The following is a 25,940-nucleotide window of genomic DNA, read 5'->3' as shown; positions in this document are numbered from 1 at the left end:
ACCCTTTGTGAGGTCAGTCTTATTGTAAAGTGGTACCGATTGAACTATTGGATTGATTGCCATGATAATTTGTTTGCTGCATACCAAATCTTAAGCGCCACCGTTTTTGTGAACTACAAATTTTATGTAAAATTCAATTTGTTGTCCTTGGTGCTGAGAAGGTGAATTCCTAATAGCTTTGGTGATCCCCAAGCCTTTCCCCTAATGCCACAAACATGTCCCTCATTACCACATGGATTGACACATATATATATATATATATATATAAATATGAATCCAACTGCAAATTCCCATTGGAAGAAATTGTGTGTAGACTGCTCTGTGTAGAAACTAAATACACAAAATAAGTTGTTGGCTTGGTTTCCACTTGGTGTGCTGTTAGCAGGGTGTTTAGCAATGTCATTGTGATCTGGGGTTTGAAGTGCTGTAAACAGGATGGGTTTGGGCCCCACCACAGGACAATAAGCAGGTCCTGCATAAAGGAGGAGCAACCCCCTTGAAGGAAAGTGTGCTTATTGTCACTCGCCAGGCCTCATTACGTGGATGACATATTTAGCAAACAGTGACGGCTGGCTGGGGAGAACGGTTGCTACTGGAAACGCAAAAAAAACTGGGTGAAAAAGAGAAATGAATTCAACTGTAATCCCAGCGTGCAGTTCTAGATAATTATGGGATGTTTTAACTAAAGGGGAGGAAAGAATTGTAATTATTCCTTTTACTCTGTCTTAGCTGGGTTACTATATCCTATTCGTCAGGCCAAAACCCTTTTGGTAAGACTGAAGAAAATGCATGTGCTTTCTTACAATGCTATCCTTTTAATCTTATACAGTTCATAAAATTCCATTTGAGGCGTCTACAAATTGCAGTTGGACCTCCACAACTGATTGAGTTAGTGCTGTCGTTATCGAGTTGATCATATATCTAGTTATAAGCAACTTTATATATATTTAATATACGTATTTTGTGATAGCGCATAATAGAATTTCTGAAAAATTAAATCGGGGGATTTAATTGAATACATTAACCAATTGTATTGTTTGTTTCGGGCCAATTTAGCAAGTGAAATGCATCAAAGTACATTATATGATGCTCAAATGACATACAGATTCAATATCGCCATGAAATAGCTCCTCTTATTGATTTGCTACACCAGACACAATGGCCAATAACCCAGAGATAGTCTATAAGGGTGGAAGAGAGACCTCAACATCAACAGTATGCTGCAAGCCGTCATGTTTGAAGATGCGAGACATCATTTCTACCAAGTCAGACAGACAGCTCAATTTAGGTTGATTACATTTATTTGGTTTATAAGAACTCAAAGATATTCCCGCCAAGCATTTGAGTAGCGTATTCTGTCATCCAACATATGTTTTGTTTGTGTTGTATTAGCCCTCCCTCGCCGCTCTCTTCGCTGTGTTCACTCGACCTGGCGCCGCTGTTACCCTTTGCTTTGATGAGTCATACAAAATGAGTACGCCTTATCTGTCAAAGGGAAATAAATACCCTCTTCACACACATCACTCTAGGCAGATGGGACTCCTGCATGGTAATTTCCTTTAGTCCTTGTGATGAATTGCTAATCTCGGAGTCCTTCAGATAAACACGAGGCTGTGCTGGAAGTGCTCAGCATCAGATGGAGCGCTCCGTGATGTACCAGCTCCCTGCAGACTTGTCTTTCCTGCCAGTACAGTAAATACGTTGGGTATGGATGATCAATATGCATTTCTAGCTGTTGAAGACAACAACTTGGACAGCTGACTGTTGCTATGCAACTATAGGAAACTTGGGAATTGACCCCTTGTGCCATTTCTAAAAAACCCTCGTACAGCATTTGCTGAACAGCTGGATATATGTTATTTGTTTGCTCTGAATGCGTGTGGTCAGGCGCCCCGCTGATGCTCTTTAAATTTGACCTGTGCTGCTTTTACAGGAGGCTTGTGAAGTGAATCTTCCTGAAGTCTTTAATCATTTTTTAAAAACCACTCTGTGAAAAATTAAGTAACAAATGATAAAGAACACAAAAGATACGAAAGATTATTATTAATGAATATGCCAGTTATCTTTTTGATTTACAAAACTGTCTGAAACACTCATCAGCTGATGTCATCAGATCTGCCTAACCAACAGTTATTATCCTGAAGTTATAAAATGTACTTTACCTTAAGACGAGGGAAGCAAAATCTCACGTTTTAGATTTGAAAAATCATCAACTGTTGTGTATTAAAGCTGTTTAAGTTCATTTTAAATATAGGCTAACAGGGATTTCGCCTTAAACCTGTGCCAGTTCATCCATTGATGTAGGATTATCTCCTTCTTGTTGCAGATGACCGTCAGTGACTGACAGATGTGTGACGCTGTGGGGAACCAGTCGCCTCTCCCAGTGGAGATCTGAGTTCTGGGACACTGAGGTGAGCACCTCCTCTCAAACTGTTTCATTCTGTTATTAATTGATACTCATGTTGATACGTTTCTGCCTTGATGACATAACAATGATCCCTTTTTTAAATGTGTAGCTCTTCATGTGTTATTTCAGTCTATATTGATATTCATTATGATCCTTATATATCAGTGTGATTTATAATGCCAGAAACTGCAAATGAGATTTTAACGTGACCTGTTGATGAGGATGTCATTTAGGGATGTTTTTTTATTATTTTAATCATGCATTTACTGATGTTTTTAAAATGTTTTATTAAGGTTAATCCCATTTATTTTCCTCTTTTCTTTAATGTTTCACTTTTATGTGTTTTCTTCTTGCAATGAATCCAGAAAGCATCAATGTACTAAAACAATCACCTTTCACAATGTTAGCCTCATGTTGCTACAGACATTTTTTGGGGAAAGAATTTAAATTTTTAACACGTGAAATGTTGAATTAAGTGTTTAAATCCCCAAACAGTCAGTAAAGAAATGTAATCATAACATAAAGAAAAAAAGTTAAACTAAAATGTTTGATGTTTTATATTCTCAGATTTAAATTTAATGTACTGATTTATTACCTGACACCCGCAGTTTTATAGACATGATGAGAATATATATCATTTATATAATATTTACATTTTCTTTTTGGTGAATATTCGCCATTGCCTGAAAGTCATTTTAATGCAGTTCCCATGGTAACTGATAAGCCTGCCCTGCCGACGGAGAATTTCACATCAGTGTGTCTTTGACTGTTTGACAAGCCGGAGGAAAAGACTGAGTCAGCCTTTCATGAAGAGCTGAACCAGCTTACTAAATGGAGCCTCTGCATTCACACACTCGGATTTAAAGCGAGTGCTCGCACAAAAAGATTTGACTCGTTCAGATCCTCATCTGCTCTGAGCGGCAAACATGATCCGTCTCCTCCAGCCTCACAGCGGATCGGATAGTCCGCTCCTCTAAGCTTGTTTTGTAACATTTTCAGGCTTATCCGCACCATTCAGGGAGGAGGGCGTCATTTATGTTGGATTTGCTTTAATTGTATCTTCTAAATACTGGTTTGAAGCTGAAGTGCTTTGAAACGGTTTCATGGTACCGTGGGTCGTCCATGTTTACTTTTTTTTCTGAAGGAAGGAGCTCTAGAATACTTTTTAAAAATAGTTTAGTCTTTGCAAAGCACTAATCACATGAATCAATTGGGATTCAAATTGCTGTTTTGTCCGCTGCTGTGATATACAGGCCTTGCTGCACAATATCCTGCTTATTACACGGACACATACTAAACAACTCGACTCCCAATATTTATTGAAATGATTTCATTAACTCGGAAATTATCGCATTGCTGCCGCTAAGAAAATAAAACTCCGCTCCTCCGACAACAACCTAATTTAAAATGAAGGCAGCTCTGATGTGTTATGTTTTGTGTTTTCTGTGACTGTCAAACTCTGTTGACAGTTTCTTTTCCACTAACAAGTCCTTAAACACTACAAAGCCCATACCATGTTCCTGTGTGTTTACTTCCTGTCTGCTTCTGTTGATTTATCTGACGTCCAGCGCTCCATATTTGAACATCTTTTCCTTTCTCTCTTGTGGTCCTCCTTAGCAATGCTCATTATAGTGCTTAACAGCAGTCTTTACTACTGTCGTATTAACCTCTGATATGTCCAAATGGACCAATCAGAATTGAGTATTCAACTAAGCCATGTAATAAAAAAGAGTTAATGAACAGCAAGCTGGCAATATTGTGATAATACATGCCAACAGGTTGAGCGAGTATCAGCACCCTGAAGGGATTCATTTTGGGAAAATTACATTCCAGATAATGCTGCTTATTACACAGCGTCTTAACTAAGGAATTAATAACTTAACTTTTGCCCGAAAGTCATTTTAATCCATCCAAATATTGATTTGAAAATGATTTTGATACCTTCTCCAGAATCTATGATAAGAACTGCATCCTAAGCAGCCGTCTGAAATTCCAAATGTTGTATTCAACAAACCCAAAATGTAATTACATGCGACTTGCATTCAACTAAATTGTGTTTGGAGCTCTAATCTTTCAGTAAGTTTACACTTGTACTTTCCAGGCTTTGAATTTCAGCACGTTTATTCATTTACATCATCAGACTTTCTTTGGGCCAGAAAAAGACATTTGCATATCTTGTGTTGCAGAATAAAAACTGTCAGAAACGTAATGTAAATTCAGAGAAGCCTCAGTGCTTGTGCAAATGTCCTGGCCTGTGATGATTTGAGCGTACCAAATAAGATTAAACAAGGGTGTGTCCACATTATGGTGCACTGTGGGAGTGATCCATCTAACTGTGCACACAGTTTACACTGTTTGTGACTTACTGTACAAAAAGGAACAGTTTGTAAGGGCTTATACATCTCATTGCTGGCAAAGTACGTGTATGCATATTCCTACAAGTGTTCTTGACACTTCTCTGGGGTCTGATTTTATTTATTCAGAAGTGAACCGAGGACAGTGACCCAGATTCAGCTGCAATAAGTGTATTTACAACACTCTGCTGTCACTTGTCGCACGCTGTGGAGCACATTTGGTGTCAAAGGAGGAAATACAGGGCCAGGAGAGGAGAGAATTTGTCAGATCTTAGATTATGATCTCTGTTTAAATAACAGTATGAAGACATTTGCTTTCAGTTAATGATCTCATTTCAAAACACTGACACAAATGGAATTGTACAGCTTTAAAAACTTCAAATCAGCTTGCAGAGGCGGTTGTGTGGGATAAGTGGGACCTTCCCTCTTTGAAATGAGAATATAGTGAGTTAGTCCTAATCCTTAATCCCATCAACTCAAAACCACCACAGCATTATGAGCCACGCAGGCGCTTCTAGGAGCAAAGGCTGTTGAGCTGACACTGTTGCAGCCACTGTAACAGGTCTTCAAGCATTTCTTCAATCCAAAGATTCCGTTTAGGATGCAGGTTATGGGATGTTATTTGGACCGTAAACTTGTGTTTGAGGCTCTTGTGTGAGCATGACACAGGCCTCAACAGTGTGGTTTTATTGCACATAGCAGACTGTTTTTGCACGTATCTTTCTTAAAGGCTAGCTATGGTAGCTGTGTCACAGTCTTAAGTAAAAAGTCGTCAATCACAGTGAAATGATTTTGGCCTTAATTTTAAGCTGTACCCTAACTCTCTAAAATGTAATAATTAAAGAGCCTTCTCCGTCGCTGGCCAAATATATACGTGGCTGCCCCAATCTCACCATGTTAAAATCAGAAATCAAAACTCGACTTTTCAGAACTGCTTTTAATCTGTAATTATTGTTGGGTTTGATATATTTTAAGTGTATTGTTTTTATGGATATTTAACTCTGTCAAGTGCCTATGAGTTTCCAAAAAAAGCTCTCAAAATATTATTATTATTATTATCATTTATTTTCCATAGGGTGAAGTCTGAAGAAAATGTGGCTTTTTATTTATGCAGTTCTCAACATGCTGTGAATATAATACAATAGGAAATTCAGATGATGAAATCCCTAGCTTTCTGTTTTAATTTAATTAGGCTTTTATTGAGTTTTAAGGCTTTGTTTTTCCGCAACTGTGCTAGTTAGATCAGAGTTTAGCTACCCTTTTAGGTTTACTTTCAGTTACACATGATTTCATAACGGTTCACTTAATCTGAGGACCAAAAAAGTCTCTATTTTATCCACCTCAGGTTGGAGAGGTGCAAGAAAAGCCCATTTGACTGCCCGCCTGGATTGGCTCATGTTCAAGGCGGCTCTTATCAACACTGACAGGAGAGGTCACTTAGGTGGCTCCTTATGTAACATTGTGGTCAGCGTCATGGCTTCCACCCGGAGGCATTTGTCATGCTGTATCCAATTTACAACTACTAACACTACTAATGACCACTTACCCATAATCTTTAGATAACCAATCACTTTTGTCCATGTAATAAATGCTCTTTATTTATATCAAGTTGCAAGCTATTAAACAGATAATCCAGTGAACATTTAGTTTGCTCTATTTAAAGTATCAACTGTGCCAAGGAGGTTATGTTTTTAGGCTTGTTTTTTGTTTGTAATTTTGTCCTTTGTCTGAAGAAATACCAACAAAGTATTTGGGAGCAACGTTTAAGGTTCAAGCTGATTAAAGAAACGAAAGTATCAAACATTATTTTTGGCAAATGATTGGCTGTAATATGAAATACATATTGTAAAAATGGAAAATGTGCACGGACATTGAAAAGCAATGGTGTTACCCAGTAGTGAACCATCGGGGCCTTCAAGGTCTTCAGAGAATAAATAATAAAAAAAACAAATACAATTTAAATAAAATGAGTTGTATTTGTGTTGTTGTTCTGTAATATTAGTGTTACATTGACTTGTTTCGTCTTCTCTCGGTCCATGCGTTACCCTTTTTTACAGAAGGTGCAGTTGTGACACGCTTCGCCACTGGTGTTACACCTTATTGGATATGACCATATGTCGTTACAAGCACATTGTTCTCCCTATGTTCTCTCTCTAATTGTTTGTGTTGTTTCTCTTCCACTCTGTCCCCACCCATGTCATTACATCTCGATCTCACCTCCAACCCCCCTCCCCTCCTCTGTGTCCTCCAGGCAGCCAGGGGGGGTCTCTGAGGAAGATGCTGGGTTCAGAGCGCGGTGTTGTCGAAGAATGGCTCTCAGAATTCAAGGTAAAAGGCTCTCCTCTCCTCTGCTGAAATGTTGTCCTGGAGGTCATCTGTTTTTTACTGCTCAGAAACCACATGCTGTGGGCGTCATGGCCACTGCGATGGGGTGTTAAGCGTGCAACTTTTGCGTCACCTCTTCAGCATGTTGTAATTTAATTGTCATGATGCAAACAAGAATTGTGGGCCATAAGGACAGTGAAGACGCCGGGTATTTTATCATTGTGAACTGAATCAATGTAAACAGTTCCTGAAGGAGTTTTTGTACCACAAAACATCTGTTTCAACACGCTTTCAATCAACTTGTGTTTACATGCATGTTAAGTATAAAAAGCTCTACCCACAACTATTCAGATCGCACTTATCCTTTGGTTTCATTATTCTTTGAACCCACAAAAACAGTTTAAGCTGAAGTGTTTAAACACCACTGCCATGTAACGTTCTCTCAGGCTAAGAGCTGTTGAAAGTGACTCAAAATCACTAAATAGTCTGCTTCAATTACCCATGTACAAAGTATCACAGTTTCCTTCTGTTATTGGGTTGTTTTTTTAATGTCTGAATGTGAAACAAGGTCTTCAAATATTGGGAAAAGCTCATTGTAATATAGATTTAAGTTCAGCTGCACTCAAGTTCAATTATACTGTAGCTTGCTGCTGTTAGTGGCAGCATGATCATATTAGCATTAGCAGTTTACTGACACACAGTTGCGTGACCTTAGTCTGAAACACGTTACACCCAATTTAAGGTTAATATAGTTTAGGGGAAATCTTAAAAGACGGTTGCTCCTACAGCAGTTAATTTGTGAGTCATTCTGAGCATTTGTCTTAAAAGCACTGTATAAGGATGTATTCATTTATATAGCTATCATTCTTCCCAAGAAAAACAAAGCTATCTTAGTAAATAGATCAGTACATTGGCACTGTAGCGTGTTAGTTCCTACTTCTAATCTTAATTAATTAAGCTGACTTAACCCTGGTGTAATTTAAGAGTACAATCTTATTTAATGCTCTCCAGGAACACCGGGTTAGCTCCAGCTATGCACCCAGTATAGCTGAGTCTAAAAAAAAAAGGTTTTAATCTGCTGTCTGTTGCCATCGGTTACCTTGCCAAAAATGAAACCGTTACAAACAACTATTCAGAATAACTCTTTAAGAATATCGGAAATGTTTCTTCTTTAAGTTGCTCCTTTCCATAAGCTGGAGCAACTGTATTGAAACTAAAATAAAAAGTATTCAAAACCAAACTTTAAATGGTTATAAGCAGGACCGATGACCTCAGCATTATTGTTTGACTTTGAAGATTTTATTTTTTGGGTTTACCTGTAAATATTTTATTATTATTATTATTATTTTTGTTGTAAAAATTATTTGTACAAAGAGATGAATTGAATTCTGTATGACTTTCGATAAGCAATGTTTGCTAGAGGGGGTAGGACTAGAAAAGCTTTTATGCTTCTTCTTGCCCATTTTGAACATGAACATTATTATTTATACTTTAAACTTCAAATCTTTGTTAAAATGTTCAATAAATTGACTTAAAAGAAGGACAACATACATGCGTCCTACAAAAGCCATCTGTTCATTGACTATTCCAAATGATCTGTATGAGATTTAGGGAGTGCTAAGGAAAGGCGAGCCAGATGAGAAGGAATGTGTGTGTAGTGAGAGCACCAAATATTGACAGAGAAACGAATGAGAGTGATGATGGTGAGAGAGGGAAATAGATTGGTATGACTCATTGTGTGAGTTGGTGCAGGCCGGGCACATTGTGTTCTGCCCTCAAAATGACCATACTTAGGCAGCCGGAGAGGATATCTCTGCCTGCTGCCATCTGCAGACAAACACACTGTCTTGACCATTTCAAGTATTTCTCCGCAGGATATTCTGAGCCTGTCAGATATCATCACTCTGGGTTGTTCAGCTCCTTCAAAGAGTTATTTCATCATTTATTTTATCCGATTTCACTCCCACACTGAATCGCCCAGTCAGTGTTTTTTCTCCACAGTGCTTTTTAACACTACCTGAGAAAAAGCACACACAGTGTAAATAATACAATTTAATGATGACTGAATTCAATTCACCCACTTCGGTTCAGGGTCCTTATTTCAGTGCATGCTGGTTAACGGGAGCATTTGAAAAGAACAGAAACAACCCTGATATTATTGTGAACATCTGTCATTTTTTAAGTGAGGAAAAGGCAAATGGATATGAATTTGTGCCATTTAGATGTGGGTGCAGAGTGATAAGAAATTAGTTAACCTCATCAAAAAGATCATCTATCTCTGCAGCTGCTGGTTGCAAAATGTGTGTATTTATGTCACACCCACAAAGGTATCCTGAGAGTCCAAAGGAACCCACAACATGCATGATACTTTTTATTTAATATTTAAAAAATGCCTAAAGTCCTACCACTATTCTGAAAAAGAAAGAAATGTAAGACAAGTTTGCTTGCAGTAACCTTTGTCTGTCCTCGCTTCAGTCCCTACCAGAAACCCGCATCCCCAGCTACGCCGGCAGCCTTCACCTCAAGAAGACCCTGGTGCCGGCCCTCTACAGAGTCATCCAGGACCCCAACAATGAGGTGAAAGGACACACACTCGCACTGTATGCTGTGTCACAATGTGTGTTCTTCCATACTAACACTTATACTAAATGCGTTCACACAAAAAAAGCAGTGGTGTGTAAAGCTGGACACATCAGGCTTGTTAGATTTAAGACAACACTTCCTGAAACCTGTGCACTTGGCAAGTACGTAGATAGTGTACTACAGGGAAGTGTTCATAGTGAGACACGGAAATCAAAAAATCCAAGTATGGCTGTCTTTGAGCTCCGTGTTGCATGTGACTCATACAGTATGATGTAGTCTCAGTTGGCAGTGAGAACAAAAACGCACACAAATCGATGTCCGCCAGTCTGAAACATCTGCTGCCCACACTAAAGTGCATAGTCATAGATGCACAAACTGAAACTTTATGAACACACACTTCAATTTTTTTTTAGCTGTATCTTTAAAAGAAGTATGGCTAATCCCAGTATTTTCTCTTTAAAGCACCTAATGAGGCACTTTTTGAGCAAAGGCCCGAGGCACTCAATGAGACGGGACTTTAATTTCACTCTAATGATACAGTTGGTGCCTTACAACCCCCCCACCCCCATTTCTTCCCTGCTTTTTTTGTGGTGGAATTTGGGTGTCAAGCAACCAGGGATCTAAATTCCATTAGTGTTGTCGATCTGGCTGCACAATCCCATTAACGGGGGGACAAGTGATCCAGGAGGAAGCGTGTGCGTTTGTGTACGTGCAAATGTGTGTGCGAGAGAGATAGGTTGCAAAGTGTGCTTCACTGTCGCATGTTTGGGGTTTTTGGCTGTTGACATGGAGGGCCATATGCCTTGCCAAGTTCATTAATAAGTTGAGGCTTATCCCAGGGTCAGCCACAGTCCGACACGCACGCACGCACACACAGACAGACAGTAGTGCTGTGTGGGCATTCTCTTCACTGACCCCTGAGCAGTATAAACACATTGGCTCAGCTTGGTCCCCCGAGAGAACATCTGACCAGACTTCCATTGTAGTGATTTATCCCCCCTGCTCCTACACGCCTCCACTATTGACCGGGAGCAAAACTTTCCCTCCATCTGTCCATCCCATTGTGCCTTCAGTGTTTTGGTCAGGATGACATTCATTCATGATTTATAATGAGCCAAAATAATGTTAAGATTTCTTTCTGATATTTTTAGCTTGATATATGCTTTGTATTAATCAGGTTATCGTATTTCAAACAAGTTTGTCCTTTAAAAATGGCCGAAAATACCGAACCTAGCCTCTCAAACATTAAACGTTAAAATGAATATCTGACTCGACTGACACAACAAAAAAATTAAAGACATTTGTGACTAACATCTTTCATCCTTTCCTTTTTATATAACAAAACATTATTCAGTTAATCTAAGAAATAAAAGGCAGAAAAGACATTAGTTGATTAACAAAAAAGGACTGTCAGTGTCATTTTCCATCTTGATTTTTATTTTATTTTATATCCCTGGCATAGTTGCATTCTAATTCAACTCAATTCCACGAGAGTCTCAGACTTGGTACTGATTTGCATTTCTTATGTCCCCTCCTACCATCCAGCTGATGGAGCCCGTCTGCCACCAGCTGTTCGAGCTGTACCGGAGCTCTGAAGACCGCCTGCGCCGCTTCACCCTGCAGTTCCTCCCCGAGCTGGTTTGGGTCTATCTGCGCATCACGGCGAGCAGGGACCGCCAGAGCAACGGGTGCATCGAGGCCCTCCTCCTGGGCATCTATAACCTGGTGGGAGTTGAGGCAAAACCTCCTAGCAGTGTGTTCATTTAGCACAATTCATTCTCAACAGGCTAGCTTTAAGATGAGTTTTTGTGAGTCATTTTGCATCAACACTCTTTACTCTAGGCTATTAAGATTTACAAAACGCCACTTTTAATAGAAAAGCTATTTAAAGCTTGAGACATCATTTACAGTTGGTCAGGACTGCCAAAGTTAAGCTCCTAAGGTTCGATTTTCCCTGACAGATGTTCTTGGTTAAAGCAAATGTAATTGTAAATGTGTCATTTTAAACAGTTATAGGATACATTGCTTCTCTATTCGTTGTTTTGTTTGTTGTTAGGTTAAAAAAGCTCTGGATATATCAAGTATAGCAAATTATTATGTTGTCTGATCAAGGACATCCAGAGTAATACTTTGTTCAGGAAGTCAGTTTGGCACAAGTGAGGTAAGGAGAGGTAGTGGCACACAAGACATTGGGATTATTTATTGCTTTTAGCCAGCCTTAAGATTCAGTTTTGGCCCTCGAAGCGAAAAGAATTGGGCAGCCGTGGCCAAGGTCAAGACTGCTTTAGAGGAACTCTGAGTCCCTACAGCTTGAGGGATGATGCCCTGTGAATGACCCTGACTGTAGCACTTCATTGTTATCACCATCACCAGCAGGGATACCCACAGTGTTGACATTAACTCTTCGAACACATAATGCGATCATTTACTAACCAGTACTACTAACCAGCTAGTGTGGCTGTTATATTGCCAAATAACTGACATTCAACATAGAAAACCTTATTTTTATCCATAATTCCACTTATTTATTAATTAGGGAGCCTCAATATCTGACTTTGATGAAATAATAATATGCAAACTTTTCCACTGGTCAATATGGATGAATACAGGTAGATATTTTTAGATGAAAGGCACAGTTGTCTTTGAACCTGTAGCTAATCACATTTGTTTATACAACTCTAATGATAGCTGTGAAAGGCTCTGTGTGAATCTTTGGTTATATTTCAGACCTAGAAATACAGGTGGAAGATTAGTGAGACTCTCTGTCTGTTGACATTAAAGACAATCTTAAGGGAAATCTCCGGGTTAATGGATAGATTGCATCACCAGGAAACGCCCTCAGGGAAATGGGCTAAGAGCTAGAGATATATCAATAGGAAGAGCTCCATGTCAGCCAGCACCACTGAAGGTATATCCATGCATAATTTATTCCTCCATACAACTCCACACTTACACACACCGCTGCCCTGTACATACACGTTTCGCCTATGCTCACAGTGACTATGTTCTGATAAACAGCTTTGCTCTCGGCAGTCCTATCAGATATTCAGAGATACTCTGCAGGCCAGTGAACGGCAGGACAAGGCCTAACTACTGGGAGAATGGGGAATACAATTGCAAGATACTTGTTTGGTAACCAAGGTAATCATTCTAATAAGCTTTATTTGTATAGCACTTTTCAAGGCACACATCCCAATTTAGAACAACGGAAAACTAAGCGAAACAAAAAACATGATATAACAGTTTAACACTTCAAGAGACACAGCAGTAACAGGTATCATTTAAAAAACCCACAATGAAATGGTAATCCCTCTCTGTAAAGTAAATACATTTCTAATATAAAGAATAGGAAAAGATCTAAACACCTAATACATTAATACAAATAAAACAAGACATAAATAATACAAATGTAATAATTAATAAAAGTCAAATGATTTAAACATCAACATTAAAGGGAGTTTTGCTAATAAAATAGATAATACAGAAGCTTTAAAATAAATCAAATATTATGAAAATAACCAAATATTTAAGGAATAAAAGACCATTGGGGTGAAGCTAATAAAAAGCTCATTTAAAATGATTTTATGGATGCTTGGAAGAGTGAATGCAGACTTGTTTTTGCAGCTTTCTTTGCATTCATTTACCAAGCCAGGAAATAAAAACCTGACCACTTTAAAAATAAATGTTTCAGTGGAAGTACATTCATCCATATTTAATGACACAACATACACTCCACCAGCTACCACCTAATACATGGATTATACAAATAATACCCAGGATTTTTACACACTTAAAGAAAACTTCAATGGGTTTCTTCTTTATTATGCTAATGTGTCTCCTCGCTTTTCCCACTCAGCCTCTTCCTCACGTCTTCTCTCCTCCTATTGAGGGATGTGAAAGACATTTCTGCTTTAGTAGCGTCAGTCTTAAGAGACGTCGTTCCCTATGGCTTCCCAGCTTTGTGTCATGTAGAGGTTTGTCATTTATACGTCACAAGACTTCTACGTAGGATGCTCCTTTGTTAAGTCGCTTTAAGCGCCACTAGAAGTCTCCACGTCTCCTCGAGGTGCATTTAAGGGATTTGAGGATCCTCCATGATCGCGGAGGGGAGACGATATCCAGGGTCACGGGAGGAGAGAGGATGTGAAGAAGCATAAGGTAGCGTAATGAAGAACAGCCTATGTCTCCCAATCAGTTTCCCACTACGGCCCACATGTTGTAAAAACAATTACTTTGATAATGACTCTTACACACCACTTGAATCCTCCTCAGTGGCGCGTAATTGGTTTACAGAGCAAAGTAGAAATGACAAGTGCTTTCTGTCAAATGAAGAATGCTCATCTCAACGCGAATGGACTTCATTATCTTTTCAACTGCGACTGTGACTGGTTCCGATAATCAGGCATTACTTTTAAAACAGCATCATGATCATGAACTGATTCATCTTTGGGCTATCTATCACAGTGTGGAATTGGATTTGAGTGGTGATGTTGCTGGCAGTGACATTTTAATCCGTCAGAGTCAATAACAAGAGCAGCAGAGCGGTCTTACACCAACAGAGTGAGGGCGGAGCACCAGATGCTGCTAAATGCTTTCACCCAGGCCACAAAGAAAGGCTTAACTGAGTCGAAGATTTGCAATCAGAATTAAAATCTGAATATAAATGGAAGTCATGTTTGAAACAATCCTCCTTTCCTGTAATAACACATTTTTTTTGTCTTTTTCTCTGTTTTTACAGGAGATAGTTGACAAAGAAGGCAACAGCCGGCTCCTCTCCTTCACAATCCCATCTCTGTCCAAACCATCGATATATCATGAGGTGGGGCTCCTGCCTATTGGTTATTATTCAATGTTTTAGAGTTATTTTTGTATTTACAGAACCTCTGTTCTCAGTGTACTCTATCTACTTTCACTCTTCTTGTCCTTCTTGTATGCATTCTTCCCACTGACTGTTATAGAGATGTATTTAAGTGGCTGCTTGGGATATGACAAATCCTCAGTGTCAAATGCTACAGGAGGTAAATTCTCATTAACCTCACCTTCAGGGCTTATCCGTCTGTGTGTTTAAAGGTGTCAGTAAGCACCCAGCAACTGTCAGAAGACATGGTGAACAAAGCCTTCTCAGTTCACTTATCGTGTGTACAGCAAAAGCGTCACTATGAAATACTTATTTGAGTAAGATTGTCCCATTTATTTTTGCACTTTCTTAGGATTTTCAGCCTGACATTGAGGGTTTATTATTTGTTTTGACTAACTATAACCTGAGGTCTCTGAAGGACTGAACCGTCTTTATTCCGTTATCCACCAGTCTGATTTTGAAAACATTAAGCTTGAAGATTTTGGGCAGGGATACAACAAGGTTTAGGTAGGTTTTTCTGTTTCTGTCGCTTAGTTTTTTTATTTTACAATAAGCTGACTTTAAACTTTAGTCCGGTTCTAGTCACTCTGTAACGAACCCAACTTCTTACCTGTCTCCTTAAACAGGGCACAGTATTGACTATTGTGTTAAGCTGGATTTCACAAGAAAGTTATTCAACAGGAACTGCTGACCTAGGATCTTTTACTGAGTGCAGACAGAAGCAGTGTGTTTGGCTATTTTCAGTGCAAAACGTGTACGATATTTATTCATACAGTATGACAGCCATCAGTAGGTAGGTGCTCATGTGTGTGCCAGTGAGTGTCGATGGGACTACAGTGTGTGGCGCATGCTGAGGGTGATTTATCCCTGTAATTACAAGCCTGAGAAGCTCTCTCTTCCATGCTGTGAGAATGAAGGAAGCATGGAGGCGGGTGAGGGGAGGTCTTTGTGTGCGTGAGTCACAACAAGCTTCCCAGGCTGTAGTACTGCTCCACACATCACAGCGCCTTATCCCCAGGCCTCATGCTTAAGCATACTCCCCAGTCTTTCTTTTTGAATTAATCTATCCTCCCGTCCATCTCCACTACGCATCACCCAAGATACCTATGCAAGAATATCAAGACGATATAGGGGTGACTTTTGCTCTGCACGCCATCAGAATAGGTCATGTAGTTTGTTCTCACTTGGACGTAAAGTTATTTGTCACTCAGTCGTTACGTGTGCTACTTTCCCCTCAAATTGTTAATATAAGACACAGGATTGAATTACTCTATCAACTTGATTTGCTCTGTTTGATTGTTCAGATCGATTCAATAGTTTAAAAAAAACAAGGCAAGGCAAATTGAAACGAATACACTGAAACAGCAAACAATCTCAAAAACGATCGTTAAAATGTGTTTAAAAGCCAAGATAATGAGACAAGCAGTGGATCTTCCTGCTTTCATAGTGCAGACGCTTGACTTCTTGCTCTGACTACATATCTGTTTTACCAATTTAAATTGAGTGTAAATAGTGTCTTAAGCATTTTGTTTTTTAATGCTTGCTAAATAGTTTCTTAAAAATACTTCTTTGTATCTGAGATTGTTTATGTGGGCCCCACCAGACACCAAATCGAATTCCCTGTCAGTGTAAAAAAATCAGGTACTGACGGCCGAAACGCGTGCCTGACTTACTAAGGGTATGTCATGTGATGTTTGAAGTAACACCTTGACATTTACACCACAAAAGGTTAATATTTCATTTCATGAAAGTGAATGACCTTTATGGTGTTAATGGAGGTTATCTTCACGTCAGGTGAGGTGGCGCACTTCAACTATAAAACACTGCAGGACACCCTAACCTGTCAGAATGGGTGAGCAGAATAATTTAAGGTAGTGGATGGACTCGAATAGAAACGGGGATTAAATGGATGAAAGGAACATTGTAAGCTTAATGTAGCATGACGGACTGTGTGGAAGATACAGGGAGAAATGCAACACGTAACTTTCAGTGTCCGAGTTGCACAGTCAGCAGTTTATCGCTGAGCATGGAAAGAAATCCCAACTTTAAAACCAATAAATAGAGCGAACAGAAAGCAATCAGGCGCTGCCAGTTAATGCTGTCAGGGGAGAGAGTTTGGAGCAGGTCCAGTAGTAATATCATTCCTCTGTAATGAAATCTGAACACTAATCACAACGGTTTTCCATCCGAGCACAGCAAAGCCACCCCCCCTGTTTGTCAATCAACAACTTGATGGGCACAGCAGCTTGTTTGCGCCTCGTTAGAATTGCAACATCATCATTGTCAATTTAATAGCATGTTGTGTTGAGTTAATGGGAGTTTCATTCCTGTCTATATTCTGAATTATTTTGCAAAGGCTTTTATACATCATGAATGCACTGATTTGTATAACATTGTATTCCTACTGTAACTGTACTGAGGAAGGTTATGCAAGTTTCCCTCTCAAAACCTATATCTCAAGATTTTTTTACCTGGCTTTATCAGATTTCGATCCTGAAACCAATTTAAATTAGCAAGTATTCATAGAGGAACAAGATGAAGCCTCATTTGCATATGTAAATGCACATGAAATGTCATATCTTTTAAAACCATACCTTCTTAATGTAAGCAATCAACTGCGGAAGTTTCATGGTAATATCTATTAACTATCTACTAGTTAACATTTAAACTAAAACTGCCTTTTTGATTTTTAGCCTTCTAGCCTGGGGTCCATGGCATTAACAGAGGGGGCCCTCTGTCAACATGATCTGATCCGAGTGGTGTACAGCGGCCTCCACCCGCAGAGAGAGACCTTCACAGCTCAGAACAGGTACCACTCCACCAGCTGTTAACGGACAGGGAATAATCTGTGACGCAGTAATGCCACAAAAGAGATTAAATAGCAGCCGTTTAGAGACATTATGCTAAGTCTTCCGTTCTGAATGGCTTACCAGAGGGGGAAACCTTTTGTTGCTTCTTGGATACAGAGAAATGGCAGCGCAGTAAGTCGTTCAGCCTCAGTAAACACAGGTGGCTGCGTCAGACTGTCATCATCCCTCCTATTTATTTTTCTCCCTTCTTTCACATCTCACCCTTCCCCATAAGATGAAAAAGACCTTTTAAGATGATCAGAGCATAACCCTCGACTCTCATTCAGCCTCTTCTGCCCAGACTAAGCAGACCTGAGAGCTTTTTTGGCTCTCACATTTTCTCTGCAGCTGTGGATGAATGGTAATCTTAGCATAGTAATGAAGCATGCTGGAATCCTGCCAGGAAATGGTGGTGCTTTTTGTTTGCAGTGACACATGCGCAAAGACTGACAACCCATCAGCTCTAGTGCCTCAGAGGTGTAAGGACACCACGGATCACACTGGTCATCCCGCCCTTGTCCAGAGCGGCGTCACCCTCAGATATGATGAACAGAGTGTCATTAATACAGTGAATGGATCTCAGCAACCTCATTGCTTATCTGGAAACCCATTTGTGTGCCCGGGCCCGAGATAGTGTTTATGAGAAGAAAGCCTGAAGCTCCTGAAAGGTGCCGGCTCACTCTGACTGATGATATACAATGAGGCCATTTACCTCCCCCTGTGCACAGAGTCAATTATGGCCCTTACACTCGAGGTCCTCCTTCTGGATCTACTCCATCAATACACACACTCTCCAAAACACACATGCACCAAATGGGGATGCAAAATATTGATATTTGTACCGAGATGTGAAAATGGATCACTTCAAGTTTGTTGTTTTGCTCTCATTTCAACACCACCACGTCTTTGCACTGTAAGCATCACTGTGATCTATGAGACGTTAACAACACTGCCTCTGTCTCAATGATCTTGAGAATTGTTCTCATGTATCTGCAGTCTGTCAAAACAGATGACCACAAATCGCCTTAACTAATGTAATATTGATTTGTTGAAACACCCCACTCTGTTATTAAAGAACCAAGGTTACGTTAAGTAACCCAAAGATTGTCACAGCAGCAGATAGCTTTGAGATGTCGAGAATATGAGGTATAGTATTTGGATTTTCCCACAAAAAACTGACTGCAACAAGTCAAAAGGATACAACAGATAAGAACTCGCATCACTCTTTTTATTTGTCAATTAATATTTTTTATATTGTTTTGCCTTTATTGCAAGGGTTAACTGTTAGCACCGTTAGCATTAGAACTGATAGCTGCCGATATTTTAGCTCAGTCCCCTCCATAGTCGCTTGTGAGGGCTGAGTGCGTGCTATCTTTCTGCCGACTCTAAATGTCATCTAGTACCTTTTAACTAATGGTACATATAAAGCGTGCATCTGCCCTGTGAATCGGATCTTCTCCCAAATGGCTTCTTAGCTGTCCCTTGCTACACCTTTACACAAAGTTTTATGAAAACGGGGCATTTAGTTGTTCTGTAATCCCGCTGATACAAAAACTGAACCATAACCACCTTAGCAAAGGTCATTACTGCCTTATGGATGAATACTATACCAATAAACTCCCGGCTCTACAACCCTCACATGGTGTGTGTTGAGAGTGTGAGGGTGATTGCAGCGGTATAGCAAACCTTTGTTCATAGGTAGTTCACAAGGAGCGCTAAGGCAAGCAGTTTTGCTTAACAGACTATTTAACAGTTTCACAGTTGATAAATTGCATGAGGCCTTTACGTAATTGTCTACAGCAAAGATGTCAACGTTAAATAGAACGTTAAAAAAGAATTGGGCAAGTTGGGTTAACTTGGATTTAATGAAATTTGTTTTTTTGGATCTTACATAATCATTTTTGCTGGATTTAATCACAGAGTCTGTCATACTGTGCTTCATTCAGACTGTTTTTATGGTTGCAGGTTTGAAGTGCTGTGTTTCCTCATGCTCTGCTACAACTCTGCTGTGGTGTACATGCCTCTATCCTCCTACCAGTCTGTCTGCAGAATGAGCTCACGGTGAGGGAAACACACGTGAAAAACATTTGTAATATTTTGTGGTATTTTATCGTCCAGCGTTTTGTCCTTTCTGTACCCTTTGAGTGCCCACCTGCTCCGCTCCTACCTCCATTACATGCTCTACTGAATCCAGCATTAAATAACGTCCTCTACCCTGTAGCCATACACTGCCCTTGATACAGACGGCCCTGGTTGCAGGAGGATCTGATAAGTACAATTTCATAAAGGCTCGGTTGTCTGCGTTTGGCTTGGATGAAAGCATCGCTGCTGGATACCTGTCCATCTGGGAAACACAGAGATGCCCTGGAGTGAGTAGAAAGGCTTAATGAGGAATTCAAAATATGAAGCTGTGTAGAGCAGCCGCCGCCCTGTGGTCGCTCCACCGCAGCTCCCAGACGCTTCAGGATTTGAATACTTCCCTACTGGGAGGCGGACAACGCCTGAAGGAAGCTCGGTCTAGACAGACGACAAACAGAGACTGTAAAGACTTCAAAGCACGAGAACAATGCTCAGTGTCTGAATCTATACCCCAAACATCCCCGCGTCTGACCTTGTCTGACCTCTACAAGTGTAGAGTACATTTTTTCCCCCCTTGCTCACAGTTTGTGTGGTTTGCTGATGTGAATGCTGTTTTCCTAAGGTCTTTTTCCACCCTATAATATAATCATTCTTGAAAAAAACAATAACGTCTCAAAATGGAATTACATTTGGGCTTCACCTTAACGAAAATGTAATAATGTAATATAGTAATGCAATCCAATGTCCTGACTGCTTTTGTAAAACTATTTGTACCAATAATGTAATGGGTCTTTTTTTTTCCATAACTGATGATGCAATAATTTTGATCAACCTAATGTGGTATTTAAAAATCCCATCAGAAAGCCACTGCTATATACTGCATACACACATCGCATCTTTAAAAAAATAATACTTTTTACATTATTCCTCACTATCATTATATCAGAAGCTTTAAACAAAGACAATACAATACATTATCTGTTGCTACAGTTCTTCTCATCAAGGCTCGTCATTACTCATCATACTAATGGGACTGTGTATGTGTGTTTACTCCCCAGGCTGTGTGTATGTGGTTTCCCCCGGCAACAGAAGAAGCTTTGGAGGGAACCGTGCAACCGCGTGCTGCTCGACCCGGAGTTCATGGTGCAGATGCTGACTGCCGTTTATCACGCCATGTATGTATCTCAAGAGCTGTAATGACTGATAGCTTCCAACTTGTTAGCAAACAGCTGCTCACTTACAAACCCAGCAGTCAGGGTGCGACATAATAATTCAATGTGAGCCACCTTGTGAAGTCTAATAATTCCTCTCTGTTTGCTCAGTTCTCTACCAACTCTTGAGGGAAATATGTGATGAATAGCTGCCAAATGCTCTGCTGTGGTGACTTGCTAGGTGCAAACTGTCTGTCTTCCCTTTAGACTATCTATTCCCGAGTGGATCGTTTACAGTGGAGTTTTTTTTTAGCTTTTTCACACATAAAAAAGATGCTGCTGCCAAAAATAACACTTTAGGAACACTGAGAGTGAACCATCGTAGTAAAGTCTCACCACCAAAACAATGAGCAGTAAGCTGCTTTAAATGTCTGTTAAGCCGTTGAGAGGTGATGATTCTCCGTCAGTTCCCCACTACGAGCGACCCCTTTCTGATGGTCACATTTTTCCCACTTTGTCATTTGATCATTGTTATTAATAAAAATCAATTAGAGCTGCAACATTGGCTTCCATCCATGCCGTTTCACATCACCACTCTTTCTGGGATGATCATGGAGGACATTAAATAAAGGATAAAACGCAATAGGGAGGATGATAATCTCTCGTTTGTTGCGCACATTAACAGATATCATCACCTAAATGAGTTCCTTTATGAGCTACATAACACACTGTTTCTCAATTGTGTTACTGTGGCTCTGCGGGACATCACTAATGAGGGCTGCCAGTTTTTCTGCGATCCACTGCAGAAAGTCTCCTAACAGTGTACGCTACCAAGGACTGAAGCTCCCCACTGTACGGACTGATTAGATCGGCAGTGCATTGTGGGAGCAGGTGATTTCATTCCCTATGAGGACAGTTGTTGCAAAGCTGATTACGGCCTCATGTTGAAAGCTCGAGATGGATACCCTGATACGAGGGTGAATGGAATCACCGTGGTTAAGGATTGGGAAGGAGAGGGTACAGGGAATGAGTATGCATGCTACTTCATCACTCCCATGAGGGTTCAGTGCAGCAATCAGGATATTGGAGCATTCTGTTATGCTGGGGAAAGAAAAGTGTGTGGGTGTGAGAATAGTAGCCTTTTTAGTAATCCCTACCATACGTCGCCCTTAGCGCCGGCTTGGAGTCTCACCCTTAGCGCTATGGTGCATGTGAACTGAAATCCACTACACACATGCAGATGGCTCTCATTGAGGACACTCTGGGATTTAGGTTAATAAGGCTGCTAATGCCACATTGTATAATACCACATCAGGAGAACGAGAGGGGAGGACACAGGGATACCAGGACAAATACACACATGCCAGATTGTAGTTTGAAATGTATTTTCGCCAGTTTTTCCATCCTTACAACATCACAGAGTCTGTTTTCTACCTGCCCATTCAAAGCTTCCCTTTCATCTCGAGTGTAAAGGGACCCCAACGCATTCGCCTGTGTGATTGTTGAATGCGTAGGGCCGGATCAAAGGAGTTTAGCCGTGCAGTTTTTTTTTTCATTATAAATGTATTTATTTCTTGCTGCTGTTCCTTTTATCAGTCTCGGTTAACTACAGGTTTGTGACATCGCCTTATGCACAGCTATCAAGATCCTTCATGTTTAGCAAAGAGGTAACTAATTGAAACCACAGCTCCAGTTCCATGCATCCCTCATGCACACTATTGCCATATTAGCTCATCACATTGACTTCACACAAATGCCTAGGGTGGAGTTTTAGAACTGCCAGGAAGTGGTAATTCACTGGTTAAACAGACAGCAGTACGACATAGAGGTAACAACGCCCTGACTGGACAACTTCTCCTTCCCTCCCTCACTGATGCTGAAAGGCATTATTTTAAACTAATAATAGTTCACAGGGATGTGACTCAGACTTCAAGGCATTTCATCAGGCAGCCTGTTTACGCAAATAGGCTCACAACATGACGTTAAATGATTTTGTGTTTTGTGATGTGTAGATATAATGGAGAGTGGGAGATGGGCCGGGAAGCTCTGGAGGACGTTCTGTACCGAGCCCAGCTGGAGCTTTACTCCCAGCCTCTGTTGGTAAGAGCACCAGCACTGCGTGTGTATGGAGTTAATCACTTATATAACTCCAGTTGTATAAACAACACTACTGTCAAATGATGCTTATGACCTGCCAAACTTTACACAAATATAGTGTAATATAGTACAATATATCAATATGTTTCTGACCCCTTAGTAGTTGATTGCTATATTGATTTATGTATTTGTTTGAACAAGGACCATGCATACATTACATTCATCTCAGAAAAGAGAAGAGATGATTTATGCGAGATTTGAAGAGCTTATTTCCACCTGCAGTCCATATTAGAGAGTATTCTATTTGTTTCTATATATATTATAATAATAACAAGCTTTAATTGTATTTTTTATACATCAGGTGCAGTTCAAAGTGCTTTAACAAGTTACACATCACAATTTAAAACACATCAGAGTTTTACATGCAGCAAAAAACATGATATAACAGTTTAACTCTTTGAGACGAAGCAGTAAAAGGTATAATACAAAATAAAACAAAATGAAATGGTGATCCCTCTGTAAAATACAGGAAGATGAAATCAATGAATAGGATAAAATATAAATACCTATTGAACATATAAATAAAATGATGAAAGTATAACTCAAATAACTAAATAATAATACAAATCAAGAAGAAAGAATCTGGCTAATGAAATGTTAAAATAAATAATAGAAGTTCAAACCTATAAAATAAATAAACCAATATAAAAATAACCAGATATTAAAAGAATAGAAGACCATTTAAAAGTGGGGTTTTGTTAATAAAAAGCTAATTTAAGTGTGAATTCTTAGATACTCTTCTAAATAACTCTTTTCTACTGGGAATATAGATAGATATCTTTTTTCAATGTTTATTTTATTTGTTTTTTATTCTATTTTTAAGAAATGTCAGAAATTACAAAAACAATTTCCTATCTTGGGATAAATAAAGTATCTGTCTGTCTCTCTGTCTGTGTAGAATTTCCACACTCCTTTAAATCAGAGACGGTGGTGAAGTCGGACTCATAACGATGCTTTCAATCTCATCTTTGTTTCTGTGTACGTGTCATCTCCAGCTGGCGAACGCCATGAAGAATTCGCTGCCAGACAGCGCTCCCTATGAGCCACGGGGGCGCAAGGTGCTCCAGGTGGAGGTGACACCCACCATCAACCGCATCTCCATGTCAGCCATCACCACCGCCTCCATACGTCGCCACCGCTGGAAGAGAGAGGGTAAGACCTGCCGTCATGGCCGCAGCGAACAGAGAAGAGGAGCAGGAGAGTAGATCCATTACAACACTTCTTTTTTCTAGTGCCCTCATTATTGATTTAGCTCAGTCGGAGTTATGTTATGCAAGGAAAAGCATCAGTGTTTTAGGATTTAAGATGTAACTTACAAACCTTTTTTCCCCGATGAGTGGAATGCCACATGAGGGAACTATTTGGTGAGAGAATAACTTTCCTCCTGTTTGTCCGTAGCAGTGGGAAGGAAATCTGTTTCTGTGTAAAAGCAATCACACCATGAGCATCGTCCAAATGGTTTGATGTCAGTACGTAACTGTCGTCATGTAGCCTCTCTGTGTTAAGATGCTTGTGCCACTGACGGCTCTTGTCTTGCTCGTCTTGTCTATCAAGTGTGTGCTGTGCTTTGTGTCACCATTTAAATTAGAGGTGTGACAAACACCTGACAAAATGGTGCCTTTAGCTCCTACGGACTCTATTTAAACATGGGCGATAAATGGGGCAGTTCATTCATTTTAAACTATCAATTTGTAATCTACAAATCCATTTACAGACAGCTGTTAGACCCGCTGTGCCCACCATGAGGCCCAAATGAGCCCAGCCTCTCCGCCACTAAAGAAACACGTTTCCCCGTCTGTGTTGTTGACTCCCAGATTGTTTTGACGCCTCAACTGATGCAGAGTTGAGCCACATCATCAATCCTCCTAGCTACAACAAGCACCACAACCACCACCACCGGCATCAGCACACTCCCCGGGACCCCGCATCCAAAGAGGAGAGAGAAGGGCGGCCTCACAGCCACCACAGCAGCAGCAGCGGCAGCATCATTCCCCCCATCACATTTGAGGGTAGGGGACAGGGGCGGTCACGCTCAGAGCAGAGAGGGTCTCAGGAGGAGGTGCCGCTTCGATTTGTATCTCCCCAACCCTCCTCCTGCTCCTTCCTCTCCTCCTCCATCAAATTGAGGGAGTTATTAACCTCTGCCGTACCCATATTGGCTGCCTCTTCACTTCCCCAGAGTATACTAACTCATCCAGTCTAAAAGACTCTCTGCCAACAACCCCTCTACTGCTAGACCACTGCTATTTATAGTCTAATCCAAGAACGGAAGAGTCGCCTATTCTGGGTTTGAAGGAAGTGTGGCCATTTTGCATGGGCCTGCCATCATGTCATACCCCCTCTTTTTCCTCGCCATGCCTCCAACGTTCCGACTGCTGCCCTTGTCACTCACTGAGCATGATCAGTGCCCGGTCTGCCGCTTGACCTTTTACTCTGAGCTTTTTCAACCCTCTTGCCTGATAATTGGCTTTAAAGATTTATTTTCTCTCTTGTTTAAACAGTGAAAATATACAGATTTTAGAAAACTGGCACAGAGCACCTGACATCTTGTTTGTGTAGTGCCATCGCCTTGGGTCAGTCAGGCCAGCAGCAACCATCTGCTGCAGCCATTCAGCAGGAAGAGGTCTTACTGCTAGTTTTTCACTTCAGCAGCTTTTATTGTATGGTAACTTTTTTGTTGTTGTTGTTCTGCCACGTTTATTTTCTCAGTGAGTGGGAAGGAGCCCTTCATCATGCATGCGCACGCTAAAGCAAGCTTTGAAAAACAAAACCTCTGGAACACTAACATTTCATTTCGAGACAGCAGACTGAATATTTTCAAGGTTTACAAATCCAATAGTTTTAACAGAAGCTACTTCACTGCCAGAACCCGTCAGTCTTACGGCCCATTTTGTCTTGTTGAATGTGTGTCGATTTTCTGTGTGGGTGCTCTATGGGTTAATCTGAGTGTCTGTGTGCAGTTACTGGACATTCTCTTGCGTTAGTAATACCAACCTGAACACATGTCCTTTGCTTTGGTGCTGCATTGCAATGATATAAGAAATTACTAGACTAATGGATTAGCATGTTTAATCATGACTACAAATTGCCGTAGCATCACAACGATATTCCACGGTGTACCAGACTTTCTTTGATTAGAAGTACTTCTCTCAGGGGTAAATGCAATTGAATTTACTT

The 25,940-nt window shown here is 40.2% G+C and overlaps 1 protein-coding gene across 5 annotated transcripts in view; it reads left to right on the top strand.

The window, feature by feature from the left end:
• LOC134866991 (hyccin 2-like) overlaps positions 1-25,940 on the top strand; it is a 43,489-nt gene that overhangs the window by 11,386 nt on the left and 6,163 nt on the right. For 2 of the 5 annotated variants that reach the window (XM_063887246.1, XM_063887247.1), the window contains 11 exons: positions 2,327-2,411; positions 7,013-7,089; positions 9,562-9,663; positions 11,215-11,394; positions 14,408-14,488; positions 17,221-17,336; positions 19,342-19,437; positions 20,514-20,630; positions 22,619-22,706; positions 23,759-23,915; positions 24,578-24,772. In XM_063887246.1, coding sequence (XP_063743316.1) covers positions 7,039-7,089; positions 9,562-9,663; positions 11,215-11,394; positions 14,408-14,488; positions 17,221-17,336; positions 19,342-19,437; positions 20,514-20,630; positions 22,619-22,706; positions 23,759-23,915; positions 24,578-24,772 — 1,183 coding nt within the window. In that variant the 5' untranslated portion in view covers positions 2,327-2,411; positions 7,013-7,038. Of the gene's footprint in view, positions 1-2,326; positions 2,412-7,012; positions 7,090-9,561; positions 9,664-11,214; positions 12,811-14,407; positions 14,489-17,220; positions 17,337-19,341; positions 19,438-20,513; positions 20,631-22,618; positions 22,707-23,758; positions 23,916-24,577; positions 24,773-25,940 lie in introns of those variants that run through there. The other 3 variants (XM_063887248.1, XM_063887250.1, XM_063887251.1) reach the window with 3 other exon arrangements.

The sequence above is a fragment of the Eleginops maclovinus genome, chromosome 7 (genome assembly GCF_036324505.1).
Source record: "Eleginops maclovinus isolate JMC-PN-2008 ecotype Puerto Natales chromosome 7, JC_Emac_rtc_rv5, whole genome shotgun sequence".
Classification (NCBI taxonomy): Eukaryota; Metazoa; Chordata; class Actinopteri; order Perciformes; family Eleginopidae; genus Eleginops; species Eleginops maclovinus.
Note: the sequence above shows the minus strand (reverse complement) of the source record. Positions and strands in the feature narration are given on the sequence as shown.